General features: G+C 39.0%; 1 protein-coding gene across 1 annotated transcript in view; it reads left to right on the top strand.

Moving 5' to 3' along the window:
- The window catches only part of VTI1A (vesicle transport through interaction with t-SNAREs 1A), a 219,939-nt gene extending 203,930 nt beyond the window's left edge, over window positions 1-16,009 (top strand). Inside the window, exon 9 of the mRNA XM_054382098.1 lies at window positions 15,988-16,009. Coding sequence (XP_054238073.1) covers window positions 15,988-16,009 — 22 coding nt within the window. The remainder of the gene's footprint in view (window positions 1-15,987) is intronic.
- The last annotated feature ends 605 nt before the right edge of the window (window positions 16,010-16,614 follow it).

Raw genomic sequence — 16,614 nt, 5'->3', positions numbered from 1 at the left:
AAGACTCAATGTGAAATAACATCCTAGAGTCAGAAACAAATTGGAAGCTTTAGAATGACCTTTTCAGTTTTGGTGGGGTTTCCTGTGAAAATACAGCATGTCTTTATTCTCTGACTTTTCATGCTTGTCTCAGACCATCAGCTGCTGAGTGTAGAGGTTTTTTCTGAGTGAACAAAAAAAAAGTAGTTTTGCACCCCAGCCAGCTGTGTTTATACCTGGTTTTGTCAGTGTTGGTGGATACTTCTGATGTTCCTTTAGGTTGGCGATGTGATCGATTGTTTCCCATTTTCTGCCTGTTGACATCCATGAAGTATTTAATTTCAGTGAGTTCAAATGCTATTCTAAAAACAAAATAAGCATGTTTGAATTAGCTTATGTCATAAAATGTAAGCTGTCATACAGCATTTACAAGCATTCCAGGGATTTTCATTACCATCCTGTTTTGATTTAACTTGGTAATTGTGTTTATGTAAAAAGGTGCAATGAAAAGCTACCAATGGAAAGGGCTAATGACAAAGCAGGTGGAAGGAAGATGGGAAATTGCTTTATTCCCTGGCAAGGCCTCTGTTTTGTTGGCCTTCGTGCAGACCATCATCCTTGAGTCCCCTCTGCTAGCTGCCCTTCCTTCCCCTTTACTGTCTGGCGGGCTGTAGATGGCGTAACTTGGTGTCTTGGGGTATCAATAGGTTGAATAGTGACTCCAAAACAGTTTCTGATGTGCATCTGGTACAGCACAGCTATCCTTCCCACAAAGCTAGAGGTAACTTTGGAGAATGTGGCTTTGTATTCTTCTGTATCACACTTGCAGAGAAAACTAGCCCGTTGCTGCAGTATTTTAATACAGTGAAGGCAACTTGATCCAAGTTCCCCAGCTGTTCTTGTGGACAGCTGGTGACCCACAACCACATAATCCACAGTTTGAGGTTAGATGCTTATTGTCCAGGCGATGTTTTGAGACTGGGCAGTGATCTCTAGGTCCTAAATGTTGCAACTTTTCTAAGCAGTTCATTATTTCTGAGACTTCTCCTGAACAGATGAATGTATTTCTAGCCACATATAGCAGTCTGTAGTGTATTTCCTTTTCATAGCCCTCTTTTCACTCTGAAAGCTTTTACCATCAAGGAAGCTGCTTAGAATCTTCCTGTACCTGTTGAGTTTTATAGGAAGTTAGTTAATTCATTTATTACGAGGTGGATTCTGCACCTCCCCAGGATTTGAGTGTGCCCTGCTGTCCTTCTTGCCATGCTGAACACTGGCCAGAAAGGCTCACACGCTCTTTTCCATTCAATGCCAGAAGCCTTTGGGAGATGTTATGTTATTGCCTTGGAGAGGAAACTGTGGAACCACTTAAGGTCTTGTAGCTCATGATAGTTAAAAAGCTTAAGGCTACCCTTGAGTGTTGGTTTCAAATGCCATTTTTTCTCTAGTAAAGTCTAGAGCATGACATGGAATCAGCATCAGGATGCACTGTGAAGTGATATTGGGGTCTGGTTATGTTATGTAATGGCAGGTTCTTACAGTGTGAAATTTGAGATATCTCAATGGGAAGGTTTGAGGCCCCCTTAATTCTCTAGTACATGGTTCTCAAAGGCCTTTGCAGACCCATTTAACATGCATAGGATCAAGTGTTTTTTCTCCTGGCACCTGTAGTTTGGTTCACATTCTTCTCACCTTTTCTTAACACTAACCCAGTGCCAAGATGTTTCCAGAACTGCTCTGCTCTCAAAGACCTTTTCTGCTAAATTTTGTTCTAAGTAACTACAGGAAGTGTCTTTTACTCTTTGCAAGTTAAAAGCATGTCCAGCTTTTGTCCTTCAGGAGGAATGTGGCCTGTTTTTAAGAGACAAATACTTAATGAATTAGAAGCTGAAGGTGCTGTGCTTCTAATTTCTGCAAGATTTAAGATCTTAAATATAAAATTTTTACTGTGGCTAATGCAGCTTTCTTTTGGTGAAGGATAGATGTAATGCAGCTCTATAATATATAGCCCAAAACTCTTCTTAAAAATTAGAGTGAAACTACAACTTAACTTCCCCTAATTCCTGGAGTGATCCAAGATTTTTTGTCTGGCTGTGGAGCTTTTGCTCTATTTATGCTATAACTTGTGGAGCTTTATGCTATATGCTATAGCTTTATGCTATAACTGTAGAGCTTTTGCTCTATATTTGTGCTATAACCTGGAATTACTTTCTAACCATTTCCTAAGTAAGCACAACTTAACCACTTAGCAGACTGATTTAGAGGCTGAATTCCAATATCCTTGTTCTGTGAATAGTTCCATTGGCTTAACTGACTCTTTGAGAAGTAAGGAAGTATTCAGAGTAAAAGTGGTGGACCTTGCATTTAGCTAGTTATATTTAGCAGCCAAGTGAAATACAACTTCTTGCAGAAACAAAATCAAAAATCAACAGTGCTCTTCATAATTCTATCCTCAAGTGATATAATCCCTAATATAATGAGAATTTAAAACTTTGCATATGTTTCTTAGCCACTGCACATCATGAAGCACTCAAAGAAACCAGAGGATTTTTTTGTTAAATGGCTAGTCAACTAACTCTCTAAGGCATCTTTCATTGTAATCTGTGTAATTAAAGTTTTGAAACGAATTTCATTCCCCAAAATTAACTGACAAGTGCATGAGGTGAGAACACAGTTTAAAATGCCCTACCCATTTTATAAACAGACAAGACAAGACACAAGGGATATCTTTACTTCTCAAGAGGCCTGTTAGGTTTGTGACAGTACCTCAGGAGCTGCACTGTAGAGTGTTGCTCCACATCAGGTTCTCTAAAGAGTAATTCAAGCACTTTTTGATACATCCCAGAAAGGAGACAGAAACACCTTTCTTATAGGAGGAAACTGCTCTGAGATTTCAAGTTGCTTGATGAAGAAAGTATCCATTTCTGTTATCATGACAGATACAATGAACACAAGTTCTTCAAAGCTTTTAGAATAAAGAATGGCATTTTTCAGTGTAATGATAGCTAAATACAGTGCTTACACAGGGTTAAATTAGTCAGCAGCTTCGTAATTAAAACAAATATCTGGTCCCAGGGATTTAAAATGTGGATTTTAATTCTTAATTTTTTTTTAAACAGTCAAAATACTTTGTCAAATAAGGCAAGAAATGGAGTGTTGAACCTAGAAACCTCCTGCATACTATTCCTGAATACATTAGCATTAAATATTTTGCCTTCCAGACAATAAATTATGAAAAGGCTCTTTAAAGTGAGGATGATAAGGAAGGGATGATGGAGGCCAGTTAGATGGTGGTTAACACACTTGCTTGTAGTGCTTGCAACCTCACTTCAGACATGCTTTGTTTTGTGAAGAGAGTTGTCTCTTCTCAGTCAACTTTCTATATAGAAAAGCCTAGCACAGTGACTTTGCTTTAAGAAGGTCATGGACTTAGATCCTCAAGCAGAATATTACAGGTCTGAATGAAAAGAGCTGACAGAGCTGTGAGAAGAAGCTTTTCTCCACTGGCCTTCCTTTTCAGAAGGCTTAAAATTCTCCATATTCTCAACTAAACTTTTTTTAAATGATTAAGTGAAGTTCATTATGTTAACTTTGATGTCAGCTGTAGACAAGTGTCATGAAAACTCATCCTAGAGACCTCCCTATCATGCTTTTGCATTTCCACTTGGGAGGCTGACTTTCACCATGCTAATAATTGCTTGCTAGCAGTAGTAATGAGCTCTATGTCTTTGGTAAACAGCAGATCAAATTGGTCTGACCCATTTGTACTCAAATATGAACTAAATGAACCAATTGATAGTATTAATGTGATTTAAATGTGACAGTGTTACCCTGGATAGATTTTATAAGGATGAGTAGCTGTTGCATTTCACATACAAATTCCAGAGTCTGCCTTGAATGTTTATCTTAAATTTGTCTGTAAGCTATGAAACACCATTTCAGCCACATAGTTGCCTTTTAGTATCCTTGCCCATCAGCTGTAAAAAAGTCAAACAAACATTAGGAGCTTCAGCAATGGGTCCATTTTAGGAGTGCATAATAAACTTTTTCATCCTAGTAAAGTTTGTTTAGGTATCATAAGCTGATAACATTCTAATGCATGAAGAAAACATGTTTTCTTTCGTCTGAATCAGACAGTATTTCCCTGATAACTATCTTGCTGTAAAATAAAATGAAGTCAGCTTTAGTTTTATGAGCACTACCACCATGCTGACAAAGTTTATAAAACAACTGGATGTGTACATTACAATAATATTTTTGAAAAGAACAAGGAGATTATAGAAACTTATTTAATGGGACATGTGAAAAATATAGCTTCTAGATGATGACAACTGGAAGAAACATTTTCCTCCTCTAAAAAGAAATAGTGAATTTGAGTAAGAAAATCTAGCGTCAGCAGAGCTCTGAAGCTTTTTCTCACAGCTCTATTCAAAATTACTGAAAGTGAGTATTCTTTCTGTAAGGTTTTGAATCACCCTCTAAGATTCCATTGCAGAAATCTTTTCTGCTGTGCTAGGTAAAAATCCAATCCATCCCTACCCCAGTTTGCTGAACACTGTAGGATTTTTCCATAGGAATAATTAAAAACACTCATCTTTTAACTTTCTGACATAATTCTTAAAGAGCCATGGGAGAAAAACAGTCCTTAGAGGAGTGGAAAAAATCCCTTTTGAGTGAAAGCTATTTGCTCAGTGTCACTTTTATGTCTTAGTGAGGAATTTCAGGGCAGGTTTGTAAGCTCTGGCCATGGGGTGATGCTGTCATTGAGACTGGAACTATCTTGCATTTCTGAGTAGCCTGGAACAGGGCCATGCACCAATGTGTTTGGTCTGGTGTTTACTTGGGATCTGTTTGCATAACTGAAGGAATGGAGGCTGTGTAAACAATTCCCATTGATTATGACAGCTAATACCAGCTCAGCAGTATCAGACACAATACTTTAATATTTCAGACTGATATTTATTTGTTTTCTCACTATACTGGAGTGTTTATTAATAAGATTTAGTATGTAAATACTCTTTTCTCGTGCTCAGTGGGGAGCATGTTCTCCTTTTAATGGGATTTTTATTTTGTCCTAGTAATACCATCTTAAGAGCCATTGATGGCACTACCTTGTCCTAATTCTAATGTTATTACTACCTGTGTATCCTGCTGCTGTGAGTCATTCCAAAAATAAATATGAATTATTTCAGTGTCTCAATGGAAGGTGATGACACAAATATTGTAGCAGGCCCATAAATTGATGGCCATTGTCAAAACCACAGTGGCTTTGTTGTGTGTTGACATACAGACCTAGATAAAGGGAGTCAACGATTGTTTCCAACTACCTTGTTGTCGAGCTGACAGTGCCCCTTCTTTAATCAGCAGACTGTTTCTTAAGCTGTGTCACCCCCATTCCAATCTGGGCTCAACAGCACTCCCTCTCCAATCCAGTAGCCATTCTGGTGTTGGCATTTCACTGAATGCACATATATTGCATGCTTGCCTGAGGAGTTTTTTCCTAGTAGTATATCTCACTCACAGGAAATCTTTGGTGAATCTGTTGCCATATTTTGTTTGAGAAGATGTTTAACTCACTGTAGTTGGCACCAGTCCCAGTCAAGGTCAGTGTCAAACTTGGTACTGATGCCAGTGGTCTGTTATCCCTGGCAAAGCTACACTGCTTCTCTGAAGGACATGAGCTGAGTCAACAATAGCATGTTTCCATCACTACTCTGGAGGCTTTGCTGGAAAAATAATGTTGGCAGGGTTTGGTGTAGTTTTTTTTCTTTCTTGTTCCTAGCTAGCATAGCCATGCCAGAAAAAGGTTCTTTTGGAGACTAAGTATTAGCACTCTACAACTTGTGAATGCAGCTCATCAGTGAGTCCTTCAGTCTGACCACCTTTGGGTTGTGCAGAGTCTACTCAGCAGAGAGAGAGCTCAGAGTGCTGTTCTGTGGATGCAAAAACTGCAGACCTCCTAGCCTGGAGCTGTTGTCCTGCTTTCATCACTTCTGAGCAGAGCAAACTTGAGAGGTCCACTGTAATCTCTACTGTTCTGGTTTTCTTTTTCTGAACTGCTACAAATACTAGCAGAGGACTCTGGCCATCAAAAGCTGGAGGTGGTTCTTAAACCACTGGTCTCTTAGCAGTTCCACTTCAGCTAGATTTGACCCATACTCTTTCCAACCTGTCCCTCACTAAAGAATATATTCACATTCAGAACTTAATATTTGCTGTGGTTGGCTGGGCTTGTTCTCACTGCTCAGTGGCAGTGAAATCAGGGAAATTAACTGTGGGAAAAACAACACTACCAATGAGTAGGGCTGGTGTTTGGATTCTCCCACCCCTTCCCCCTCTCTCTTTCCATGTGGCTGGGAGTGTTTAACCATGTGAGAACATTAAGGTTAAAAAAGGAAGCACTAGCTTGGAAGTTCATGAGTGTCATATGTGATGTGACACAGTTCTTAGAGAACATGCTCCTGCAGTACCATAACTCTGTCTGGTACTTTCAGAATTTAAGTTTCAATCACAGTTCAGAAGTTCCTTCCCTTCATGTTTTCAAGAACCTTACCATTATTATCTGTCTGTGGTTTTCTAGACTGTGATTGACCATGATAATATTACACTACAAATTAAATTCTGCTTCCAGTGGTTTTCCCTAGTTCTCAGTTGCTGCTTTCCTGTACAGGTTATGAAGTGTCACATCTCACTATTATCAATTATTAGTCTTTTCATTTATTGGGCAGTTTTAATGTTCTAGGAGGACTCTTTTTTTTAATTTAATGATAGTATGTTTAGACTGTTGCATAGCATTTAACTAGTTATTATTTGTTCTTTAACTCTTTGAATGGGTTGAGTTATATGGTTCTGACATCAGAGTAAATACAGATCCACAGTCTCAGTAAAGCAAGCACTTGTGATTTCATGGATAGTTTGAACTTTAAGTCTTTTTTTTTCTCCTGTTTGGTCCTAATTGTATAACATTTCTAGTGACACTTCACCACTAGCAAAGTCATAAATTTGTGAATTCCATAAATTCAGAAGTTTTCTCAAGTCCATGAAATATGCCACTAGGAAAACATTTTATGTATGTCAATATGTTTAAGTGTGCATTACAGACACTGCTTTCAAAAGTTTTTTTCTGTTGACCATTCACCGTTGATTAACTGTGGGCAAATGCCATGGTTGTGCAGAGGAAATTTGCCACTCCTGCCTATTAGAGTCCTGCTTCCAAGTGTGAGATTCATAAATGTGAACTAAGCATAGGAGCCAGGTTAATGAGAGGCTGTGCAGGGACTGCTTTCCACCTCTTCTGCCAAAGCTGCAATTCTCCGTCTTAAATAGAGGAGCTTAAATTCCACCTATATGTCACAGATGCTACATGTTTTCCAGGGGTCTAGATTTAGTTAACTTTAAGATGCCAAACATAGAATTACAGAATTATTTTGATTGGAGGAGACCTCTAATATCATCAAGTCCAGCCATTACCCAATTCTGCCGAGTCTGATGCTAAAACATGTCCATTATCACCACATCCCTGCATCTTTTAAACACCTCCAGTGATGGGGATTCAACCACCTACCCAAGAAGCCTATTTCAGTGTTTGATAGCCCTTTCACCCAAGAAATTCCTTCTAATACTCTGTCTAACTTTCCCCTGGTGCAACTTGAGGCCATTTCCTCTCGTCCTACCACTTGTTAGTAGGGAGACCAACACGCACCTCACTACAACCTACTTTCAGATGGTTGTAGAGAGTGGTAAATTCTCCCCTTAGCCTCCTTTTCTCCAGACTTAACAACCCCAGCTCCTTCAGCCACTCCTTATAAGACCTGTTGCTGCCCCTCACCTCCCCCTTGCCCCAACCCTGTTACACAAATCAGTGTTCTAACCTGATCTGACACATCTTCTCCAGTTGTTGCTAGGCCCAATTTGAAGGGCAGGTGCAGGTTATCCTTCAAAGCTTCAAGCTAATCTGTGAGCTGGACCCTTGCTGCAGTCCTGATTGTCCCACTGGTAATTTCCATGTCTCCAAACCACCCCTGTGAAAACAGTGACAATACAGCATTTGTAGTCTTTGGGATGAGTACTTGCTCATATTTAGAACTCAATGTAATTCTAATCTGTGCCTGTTTCAACTTCTAATTATTTTTTTTCCTTTGAAATAGGCTTTTTCTTTTCCCCCCTGTGTCCCAGCTCAATTCACAAAGGAAACTAGGTTTATTCATGCATTATTCCTGGAGTTTACAGGCACATTTAACAAGCTGGAATGGTTGAAGCAATTTCTGCTCATGGCTGTACATGCTGCCTTTCTTTGGGGTGTTAATACAACCACTGTGGAGATAGCCAAATGGGATGTGCATTGGTTCCTCCACCACTGTTTATAATGCATTATATTTATGTAGCTTGACTTTGGTTTAATTTACAGTATAACTCTGGTCTGTAAGCTGCAGCTGTTCCCAAGTAGATCCATTCCCATTCATCCACTTCTCCAGTGAAGGCAATAATCTCCGGGAGTCCAGCAGGATACAGCTTCAGTCAGTCCAGGGTAATCTGTTGTCGCATGTCTCAGTGCTTTCAGTCCATCTGTGTCTCCATGGCGAGTCCTGGTTTTGGTGGCCACTCAGAAGGTTGATTAGAAAAATCTTTGGCTGGACCTCACACCAGACCATAAGATAAATAAGTGATTATGAGTTAGAGGCTTGCATGGAGGTAGTCTCAGTAGCTTTTCAATATTTCAGTGAACTGGGTAACTTGGTAGAATAGAGTTTTTGGTCGTTTACAATTGAATTATTTCATTTAGGAGAGAAGATGCTTCATCTACACAGTAGCTTCTCTTCAACAAAAATGGCCTTGCTATTTAGATTTTATCTGGATTTCCTACATAAGAGTTGGAACAGAGCCAAACATCACATGACTCAAAAAAAATGCCTTAAAAATTTTACTTGCTTTTTCAGAAGACAATTTACTTTTTATGAGGTGGTGAGAAAAAGGAAGGAACTATGTGACAGAGAAAGAGACAGAGAAATTTTTGCATTAGGGGTATCTGAGGAAAGTCTTGCTGGAGATTTTTTCCACCAAAAAAAATTGTTTTGCAATCAAGAGTATATTTCATTGTGTTTGCCATATCTATCAAACTGTGCTGAAGGAACAGCAATGTATACAGTGATGCTGGATTACATCAGACCTCTGTAAAATTTACAAATTCCTCTTGAAATCATAGGTGCACTGTGTTTTTATACCTGACTGGAATTCCCGTTTTGAATATTGGTCTAACTTACTTTCCTCATTGTTGTTTTATTTCCATTTTGGATTGAGATTTCCTGGGAAGGGAGAAGGTACTACCAGTGAAAAATGACAGGCTGGCTCCTTTTCAAAAGATGCTTCATAGCACAATAGGATGGGAGCAGCTTTTGAAATCCCATTCATTCTGGATTCTTGACACAGGCTTGGGGTCTGCAACAATAAGCATCCCCTGAGGTAGAACAAAAGGCCAGTTGTTCCAGCACAATCCTTTAAAATACAAAGTTTTGGAGAATGGGGAGGGAGACTGAGCAGGGGAGAACAAGCAAGGCAAGCTCTCCTAAGATACATTGCTTCCTTTCTGAAATAAACCACAGAATGAAAGAGAGGCTTTCTGCACAGGAGGAGGAGAAACCATGATTCAATGAGTTAGGAGTGCAGTCCCATCTTGGAGAAATCAAGCCTAAGCCTGCAGAGTACCACAACACAGTCCATCAGTGACATAAAAATAGCTGTACCTATTTTTACATGTGTTCCCATGCACTGCGAACGCATAAGGAGACTGCAAAAGAAATACGAAAGCTTGGGTGCTACAGGTCTTCCCATGCCCATGAAGAGTGAAGCACCATAGACTGCTAATGAGGTGGGGGAATCTCCTGAGGAATCTTGCTATCTTAAAGTCCTGGGCCAGCAGCCCTTGTGTCTTGTGGTCCTGTTTGTCTAAGGAGGACGCAGGTGCAGTTTTTTCTATAAAGGAGGACCCACGGTGTGACAGTCTGCTGTAGTTTAATCTGAAGGATTAAGAGTAATATACATTTGGAATACATAATAGAGGTCTTGAGAAGAATTGTTACCAGGACTGTGACATGTGCAAACCCCTGTTCTAAAATACCAGTTTACTTTGTGTTTTTTGTTTTGTTTTGTTTTGTTTTGTTTCATTTTATTTTGGTTTGGTTTGGTTTGGTTTTATATGCATTAATTGACATCAGAGAACAGGATTGTGCCATCTAGCAATAAAACACCAGACTGGAATATGTTATCTGGTTGAATTTTTAACTTTTTTTTTTTCCTCTCTCCTCACTATATGAAATATGTTTTGTGCTATTTTTTTTCCTTTTTTTTTTTTTTTTTTTTTTGAAGTGAAGGTGACAATTCTCACTAAGTGTTAGGAGATCTCAAATTTAAAATCTGTAAATGAAAGGTATTCAGGTAGTTCTGTTGTCATTATCAGCACATCACTTCTGTATTAGACGATTACAACTAAGTCAAACTATCAAATATATATCATTTAAAAATAAGCACGTGCAGAACATGAGCCATTTTGCTGGGTCTTAAAAAGACAGAATGGTGCCATGTCTACACAATTTTTTAACACCTCCAAGGACAGAGATTCACCACCTCCCTGAGCAGCCTATTCCAGTGCCTGACCACTCTTTCAGCAAAGAAATTTTTCCTAATACCCAATCTAAACCTACCCTGGTGCAACTTGAGGCCGTTTCCTCTTTTGCTGTCAGAAACCAACACCCACCTCACTACAACCTCCTTTCAGGGAACTGTAGAGAGCAGTAAGGTCTCCCCTTACCCTTCTCTTCTCCAGACTAAACCACCCCAGTTCCCTTAGCTGCTCTTCATAAGACTTGTTCTCTAGATCCTTCACCAGCTTTGTGGCTCTTCTCTGGACTCGCTTCAACAACTCAAGGTCCTTCTTGTAGTGAGTGGCCCAAAACTGAGCACAGTATTGAAGGTGCAGCCTCATCGGTGCCAAGTACAGGATCGCAATCACTTCCCAACTCCTGCTGGCCACACTGTTCCTGATACAGGCCAGGACACTGTTGGCCTTTGCTGGTTAGTGTTCAGCCAGCTGTCAATCAACACCCCCAGGTTTTTCTCTGCCAGGCAGCTTTCCAGCCACTCTGCCCCAAGTCTGTACCATGGCATGTGGTTGTTGTGACCCAGGTGAAGCACCCAGCACTTGGCTTATCAATCCAGCCTGTCTAGATCCCTCTGCAGATCCTTCCTACCTTCAGTCAGATCAGCAATTCCACCCAATTTCCTGTCATCTGCAGACTTACTGAGAGTGCACGCAATCCCCTCATCCAAATCATGGACAATGATATTAAAGAGAACTGGCCCCAATAGTGAGCCCTAGGGAACACCACTTGTGATGTATGGCAGTTATCCCCCTCTTCAATTAGAAGATAGAACTAGGTAACAGCAACAGTCTCCAGTTGATTTCTTAAACTCATGTAGCTTGGCTTCCCATGTAATCCAGGACAATTCCAAATTAAATTTGTCTCAGGGAATCACACCAGAGCAGTGAGTACAAAGATCCTTGTGCATCCTGTTTTAGTAGCTTTCTCAGTAAATGCTCTTGTTTCTGCCACAAAGACCAGAGGATCCCTATAACCCAGAGAAGTAATGATTGTCTGAAAGCTGGTCTGTGTTTTTAATTCCTAGTGTTTATTTTTTACCTTAGATCTTGTACTGTGTGTGATATAGCTGCTGCTGTGACATAGCTGTTACATAGCTTGGGGATTGGTTACAAATCCATCTTTAATTGGCTTTTTTGGTGATCAAAAAAAGGGAGAGGGCTGTGGAAATCTGGTGATTTTGTGCAAATTGTAATGGTGCTTCTAAAGAGCTAAGTAAAAGATAGTGTATTTCTTTCTAACTAGTAAATTTGCTTGCCTTAATTGTTGCTATTTACAAAGTGCCTTTCAGTTTGTTGTTTACTCCTGGTTTTAAGCTACGTTGGTTACCTGTACAGGAGGGCATAGGCAAGCCACCATTACTGTGTGAAAACTTAAATTTAGCTAGCAACTACTAACAGCAGAAATGTAAACCATACTGGTTTACTCTCAGTAGTCAGAGCTGCAAAGGCAGGTAAAAGTCAGTTAAAATTTGATGCTTAGCCACATGGTGTATTTTTGAGAACCCCAGCTGTGTGAGGTGTGAGAACATCTGTGATTGTCAACAGTTCATTAGAAAATTGCTGGCAATAAAAAAATGCCAGCCCCCCTCTTCCCCAAAGCAATTGGATTCCTGATGGTCTGTCTGTCCTCTGTATCATTTTACTTCCTTCACAGAGAGACAAAATTTGCAACAAATTTTTCTTCTGTTTCCCTCATGGTGCAATGATCTAACATCATTATTCACTCCTTGCTTACACCAGATTTGAATATGCCATTGTTTCTCAGACAATAAAAACATCATTTGCCTAGCAGTCATCACATACATTAAATCTTTGCCATATGTGAATTGCATTCCTGTGTCATATTCCTTGGACGGAGCCTGGGTAAATTCCTTGAGCTCTAATTTTGACATGATTGTTGTAATAACTGAGAAAGCTTCCATTCATAACTGGTCAGAACACTAAGTTAATACTTTATCAGAATACTTGGCACTAGTTTTATGATTGTGGTCTCTAGTGTGGGACTGTCTAGCAGTTTGCACATTATATCAACCCATTAGCAAAGAACCATTTTTAGGGTTACATTTTAAGAAAGAAAAGAAAAAAAAATAGCATGGTCAATCAGACCTGTCCATAAAGGGAATCTAAGACAAGCTATAAGCCTGGCTGTAGGATATTCTTGGGCTTCACAGGTCTCTTGCTGCTTGGACTCTTCTTCTCTTCGAATTTTTTGGCTGCCTGCAGCAGAATTTCCATTGCTAATGTGGTCTCTGTGACACATAGTAGGGGGGTAGGAGAATGGCCTACTATTTAGTATTTCTTTTTCACATGTTTCTGCAGCTCCTCCTTATTTGGCTTTAGACCTGAGGATGAGATCACACACGCACAGAATGTAATCAGTAGAAACATATCACTCAGCCATATTTAGTGCCAGCATTTCAAAGTGCCAAATCACATTTTGGGTTTTCAGTATCACCTTGCAGCGTCACAGGCTACTACTATTCACTGCTGTCTACTCCTTGCAGCATTTGTGTAATGTTTATAAATACTTTCACAGATGGACATGCATTTTTAGCTACAGAATGTTGATGGCATTGACCTAATGTACAAAAACAATGTAGTGCTTCTGATTCAGTGGTTCTGAGCTGTAGACTTCACTATTAGACATTTCAAATGAGCCGATTATGAAAACAAAGGTAATTTAACTATGACATTTGTTCACTGTTTTTATCTTCACCAGTTCAGTGTAGACTCTCTTCATAATTAAGGGCTTTACTGAGTAAAGAAGGTTCCCAGTAGTCACCTTGGAACTGGGTTAACAGCATAAGAAACTCCCCCTTACTAACCACATGTTCAGTCCCTTTATATCTTCCCTATATACAAGTCCTTCTTCAATTTGTTTAAATGAATTACTGTAATTTGGCTCTTGTGCACTTGGAAAAAATCTAACAAGGCTTTATTTAGAACAGTGGTGCATACAGTCTCCATCTGAAATTAGGGCCATGTTGTCCAAATTATCATATAAACACAAATTAAGAGGCATCCTCTGCACTGATGAATTAGTAATCTTGGTTGTCAAGACAAAGAATGGGAGAAAGGAGTAGTGTTGTCTCTGCTGCATGCTCTGGATGCACAGACTGTAACTTACCAAAAGTGTTGCAGAGAATGTTTTACAACATGTAGAACTGAACTTTCAGGTATCTGAATATGCTGTCTTACTTACAAAACTGGCCTCTGTCTTGTCAGTCATTATAAACTCTGCAATCATTTGAGGTTGGTACAGTGCCAAGCCATGCATTGACATGGAAGCAATATAGCTAATGTTAAACAGAACGGTATTTCTCTTTCCCTGCAGATATGTTAGAGAAAAAGCATGTTTTGTCTTCTTGATATACAAACTGCATCCTTGCCACACTGGTACATTTTAGTATATTTGTGTTTTAAAGCTGCTGTCTGGTTTAGCATATCTTAGCAGTCTCCATCCATTTCTAGGAAAATCTTTGTGTTAATGATATCAATACGTTTGTAAACATGCTGCACAACTTGGTTGTGTACATTGACTTTGGAGAAAAGTTTTTTCTTTCTTTAGCTTCAACTGAGCCTGCCATTCTTTTGGTTTGGTTTTTTTTTTTTTTTTTTTGGGAGGGGCGGTGGTATCCTCTTAAGTGAATATCTTGGATGTGAAGAAGTGACTAAAAACTCAGTAGATGTAAGGTACTGACAGATGTGTTCCAAGGAATCTAGCCATGGTGTGTAAGGCATTACCATCTCTTTGCTGTCTGTGCCATCCATCCACCTAAGGGTACCAACCCTACAGTATACCTGACAAAATCGAATGTAGGGGGCTGTGCTTCAGCCTTTTCAGTGCAGAGATCAGAGACTTAAATCAAACTTAACCTTTGCTGACAATTTAAGCTGATCCACCAAGCCAACCGTTCTGTGGTATCAGCTCTGCTATAGGGGAAGTGACCAAAGGCTTGGCACGGCAGAGGAGGACAGTGTGTCTAAAAGGCAGCTAAGGGAAAAGACCTTGCAAAATCAGGTGCAGTGAGATCTCTGATAACCAGCACATTTGAAGACATGCAGCGAGAACACTTTCTGAGAGTACTTGCAGGCATTGTGTAGTTTTGGACACCATATCAAGCTCAGAGACTGCCTCTTGTGCTGTAATGTGTACCTCAGTGGTAATGAATTGGGTTGTAATCTCTTGAGACAAAGTTGGTATTCCTGGAATAATAAGATTCTAAAATGTTAAATTTCTCAGTGAAATCTGTGGGATTTGCAGATCAGAAAAGACTGTCGAGGCATTTTGTATACTGTTGATATAATTCATAAATACTGGTTTGATACCTTTAGCAAAAAAAAAAAAAAAATCTAATTTCCAGATTTGGGGTTTATTTTTGCATGAAAAATAATGACAATACAGAGGAGGCTGATTAAATATTTTACAAAAGGACAAAATGCTGCTGCTCTCTGTGCTTGGGTAATGTGGGATTTTCTGTTTGTTTGTTTCTTTCTTGGGAACAGGAAGGGAAGGAAGAGGAAATTAGAGAGACATTTTCAAATGTCAATTCTAGTTCAAAAGTTACCCAGGCAAACACGCTTGACCAAGATGTTGAATTGTAAAGTTTGATATCCCATAAAGCTAAACAATCAGAAGTAATGCTGCCAATAAAAGACATTCATTTATTTACTCGAGGTGCCCATTGTTAGCACTAATAATACATTTCAACATATTGAAATTGCCAGATAATTCTTTTGTGACTTTTATGCTGGGTGATATTGTTATTTAAATGAACCTGCAGACTGCACTGTAATGAAGAAATGCATGTTTTTGCCTAACAGTTATCAACTAGCATTCCAGCAAAATGAGAATTTTTACCTCCGTTCATTCTGAGACGAAGCTGGGGGTCACTGTTTTCAATATGGACCTTTTAAAAGCCTTTCAGCAGTGAATAATTATAAGCCACAGCTTCTGAAATTACCTGTATTCACTGCAGGGAAGAAGAAACTTTTATCTCTTGTAATGAAGTACACTGGCTCATTCAAACTTTGAAAGACTTCCTTAAAATGGTGGTTGCATTGTGCTGATCTAGTATTAGGTGGAGTAACAAAACAAACTGATTTTTAAATATACAGATACCCTTGTTTATTCAGTTTTACTTTCCTTAATTTTTGGACCCATCTTGTCAAATACGAGCTGTCGTGTAAATAACCTTATCTGTACAAATTGCTGTTTACTAAAACAAATGTTACTTCATTTGGAGTTTCAAATTCATTTTTTGCACTTTTATTTGAAGATTGGGGTTTGAAACTGTTTTGGTCATGCTAATTTTTCTATATTAAGTTTTAGGAAAAGATTTTCTTTTTTATAGTTCAAAACTCCACAGAAGATAGGGATTGGAAATATGGCTTGCAGCAATAGGCTTTGGACTTCTCTCTTTGTTCTTAAAAACAAACAGGTTGGCAATATTCATTGGTGTAAAGCAACAGAAAAGTCATTATCTGGGGAGTAATTTAAAAAAAAAATTATATACAATGATTTGCTAATTATTGCTAGAAAAAAGCGTGCAGTTTTACTTCTGAAAATGTGCGTTCCGGTTAATGAAAAACATTACCCTGCAGCCTCTCTGGGATTTTTTCCACTTGTAAAAGTGGTTTGGGTTTTGTTTGGTTTTGGTGGTGTTTTTGTTGTTGTTGGTTTTGGTTTTGGTTTTGCTTTTTAAAGAAGAAACTAATCCACACATTCCTAAATGGGATGTTTAGGCAAGGGCTAATTCAAGCCTCGCCCTCATACGATAAGCAAGGATAGAGTTAAAGGTTGAGAGGTTTGCTTTTGAATTCTTCTAAAGTAAAAACACCTTTCTTTTCTTCCCCCCTCCCCCTTTTTTTTAACTGAATGACAGATTTGTTTTATTTGTTTGATTGTTTTAATCAAATATGCTTTTCCTGTAATTTGAACGATTCAGAGACTTGATTCCCACACTCAGCAGATGTTTTCT

Source organism: Indicator indicator, chromosome 7 (assembly GCF_027791375.1).
Source record: "Indicator indicator isolate 239-I01 chromosome 7, UM_Iind_1.1, whole genome shotgun sequence".
Taxonomy (NCBI): Eukaryota; Metazoa; Chordata; class Aves; order Piciformes; family Indicatoridae; genus Indicator; species Indicator indicator.
This window is presented reverse-complemented; position numbering and strand designations above follow the sequence as displayed.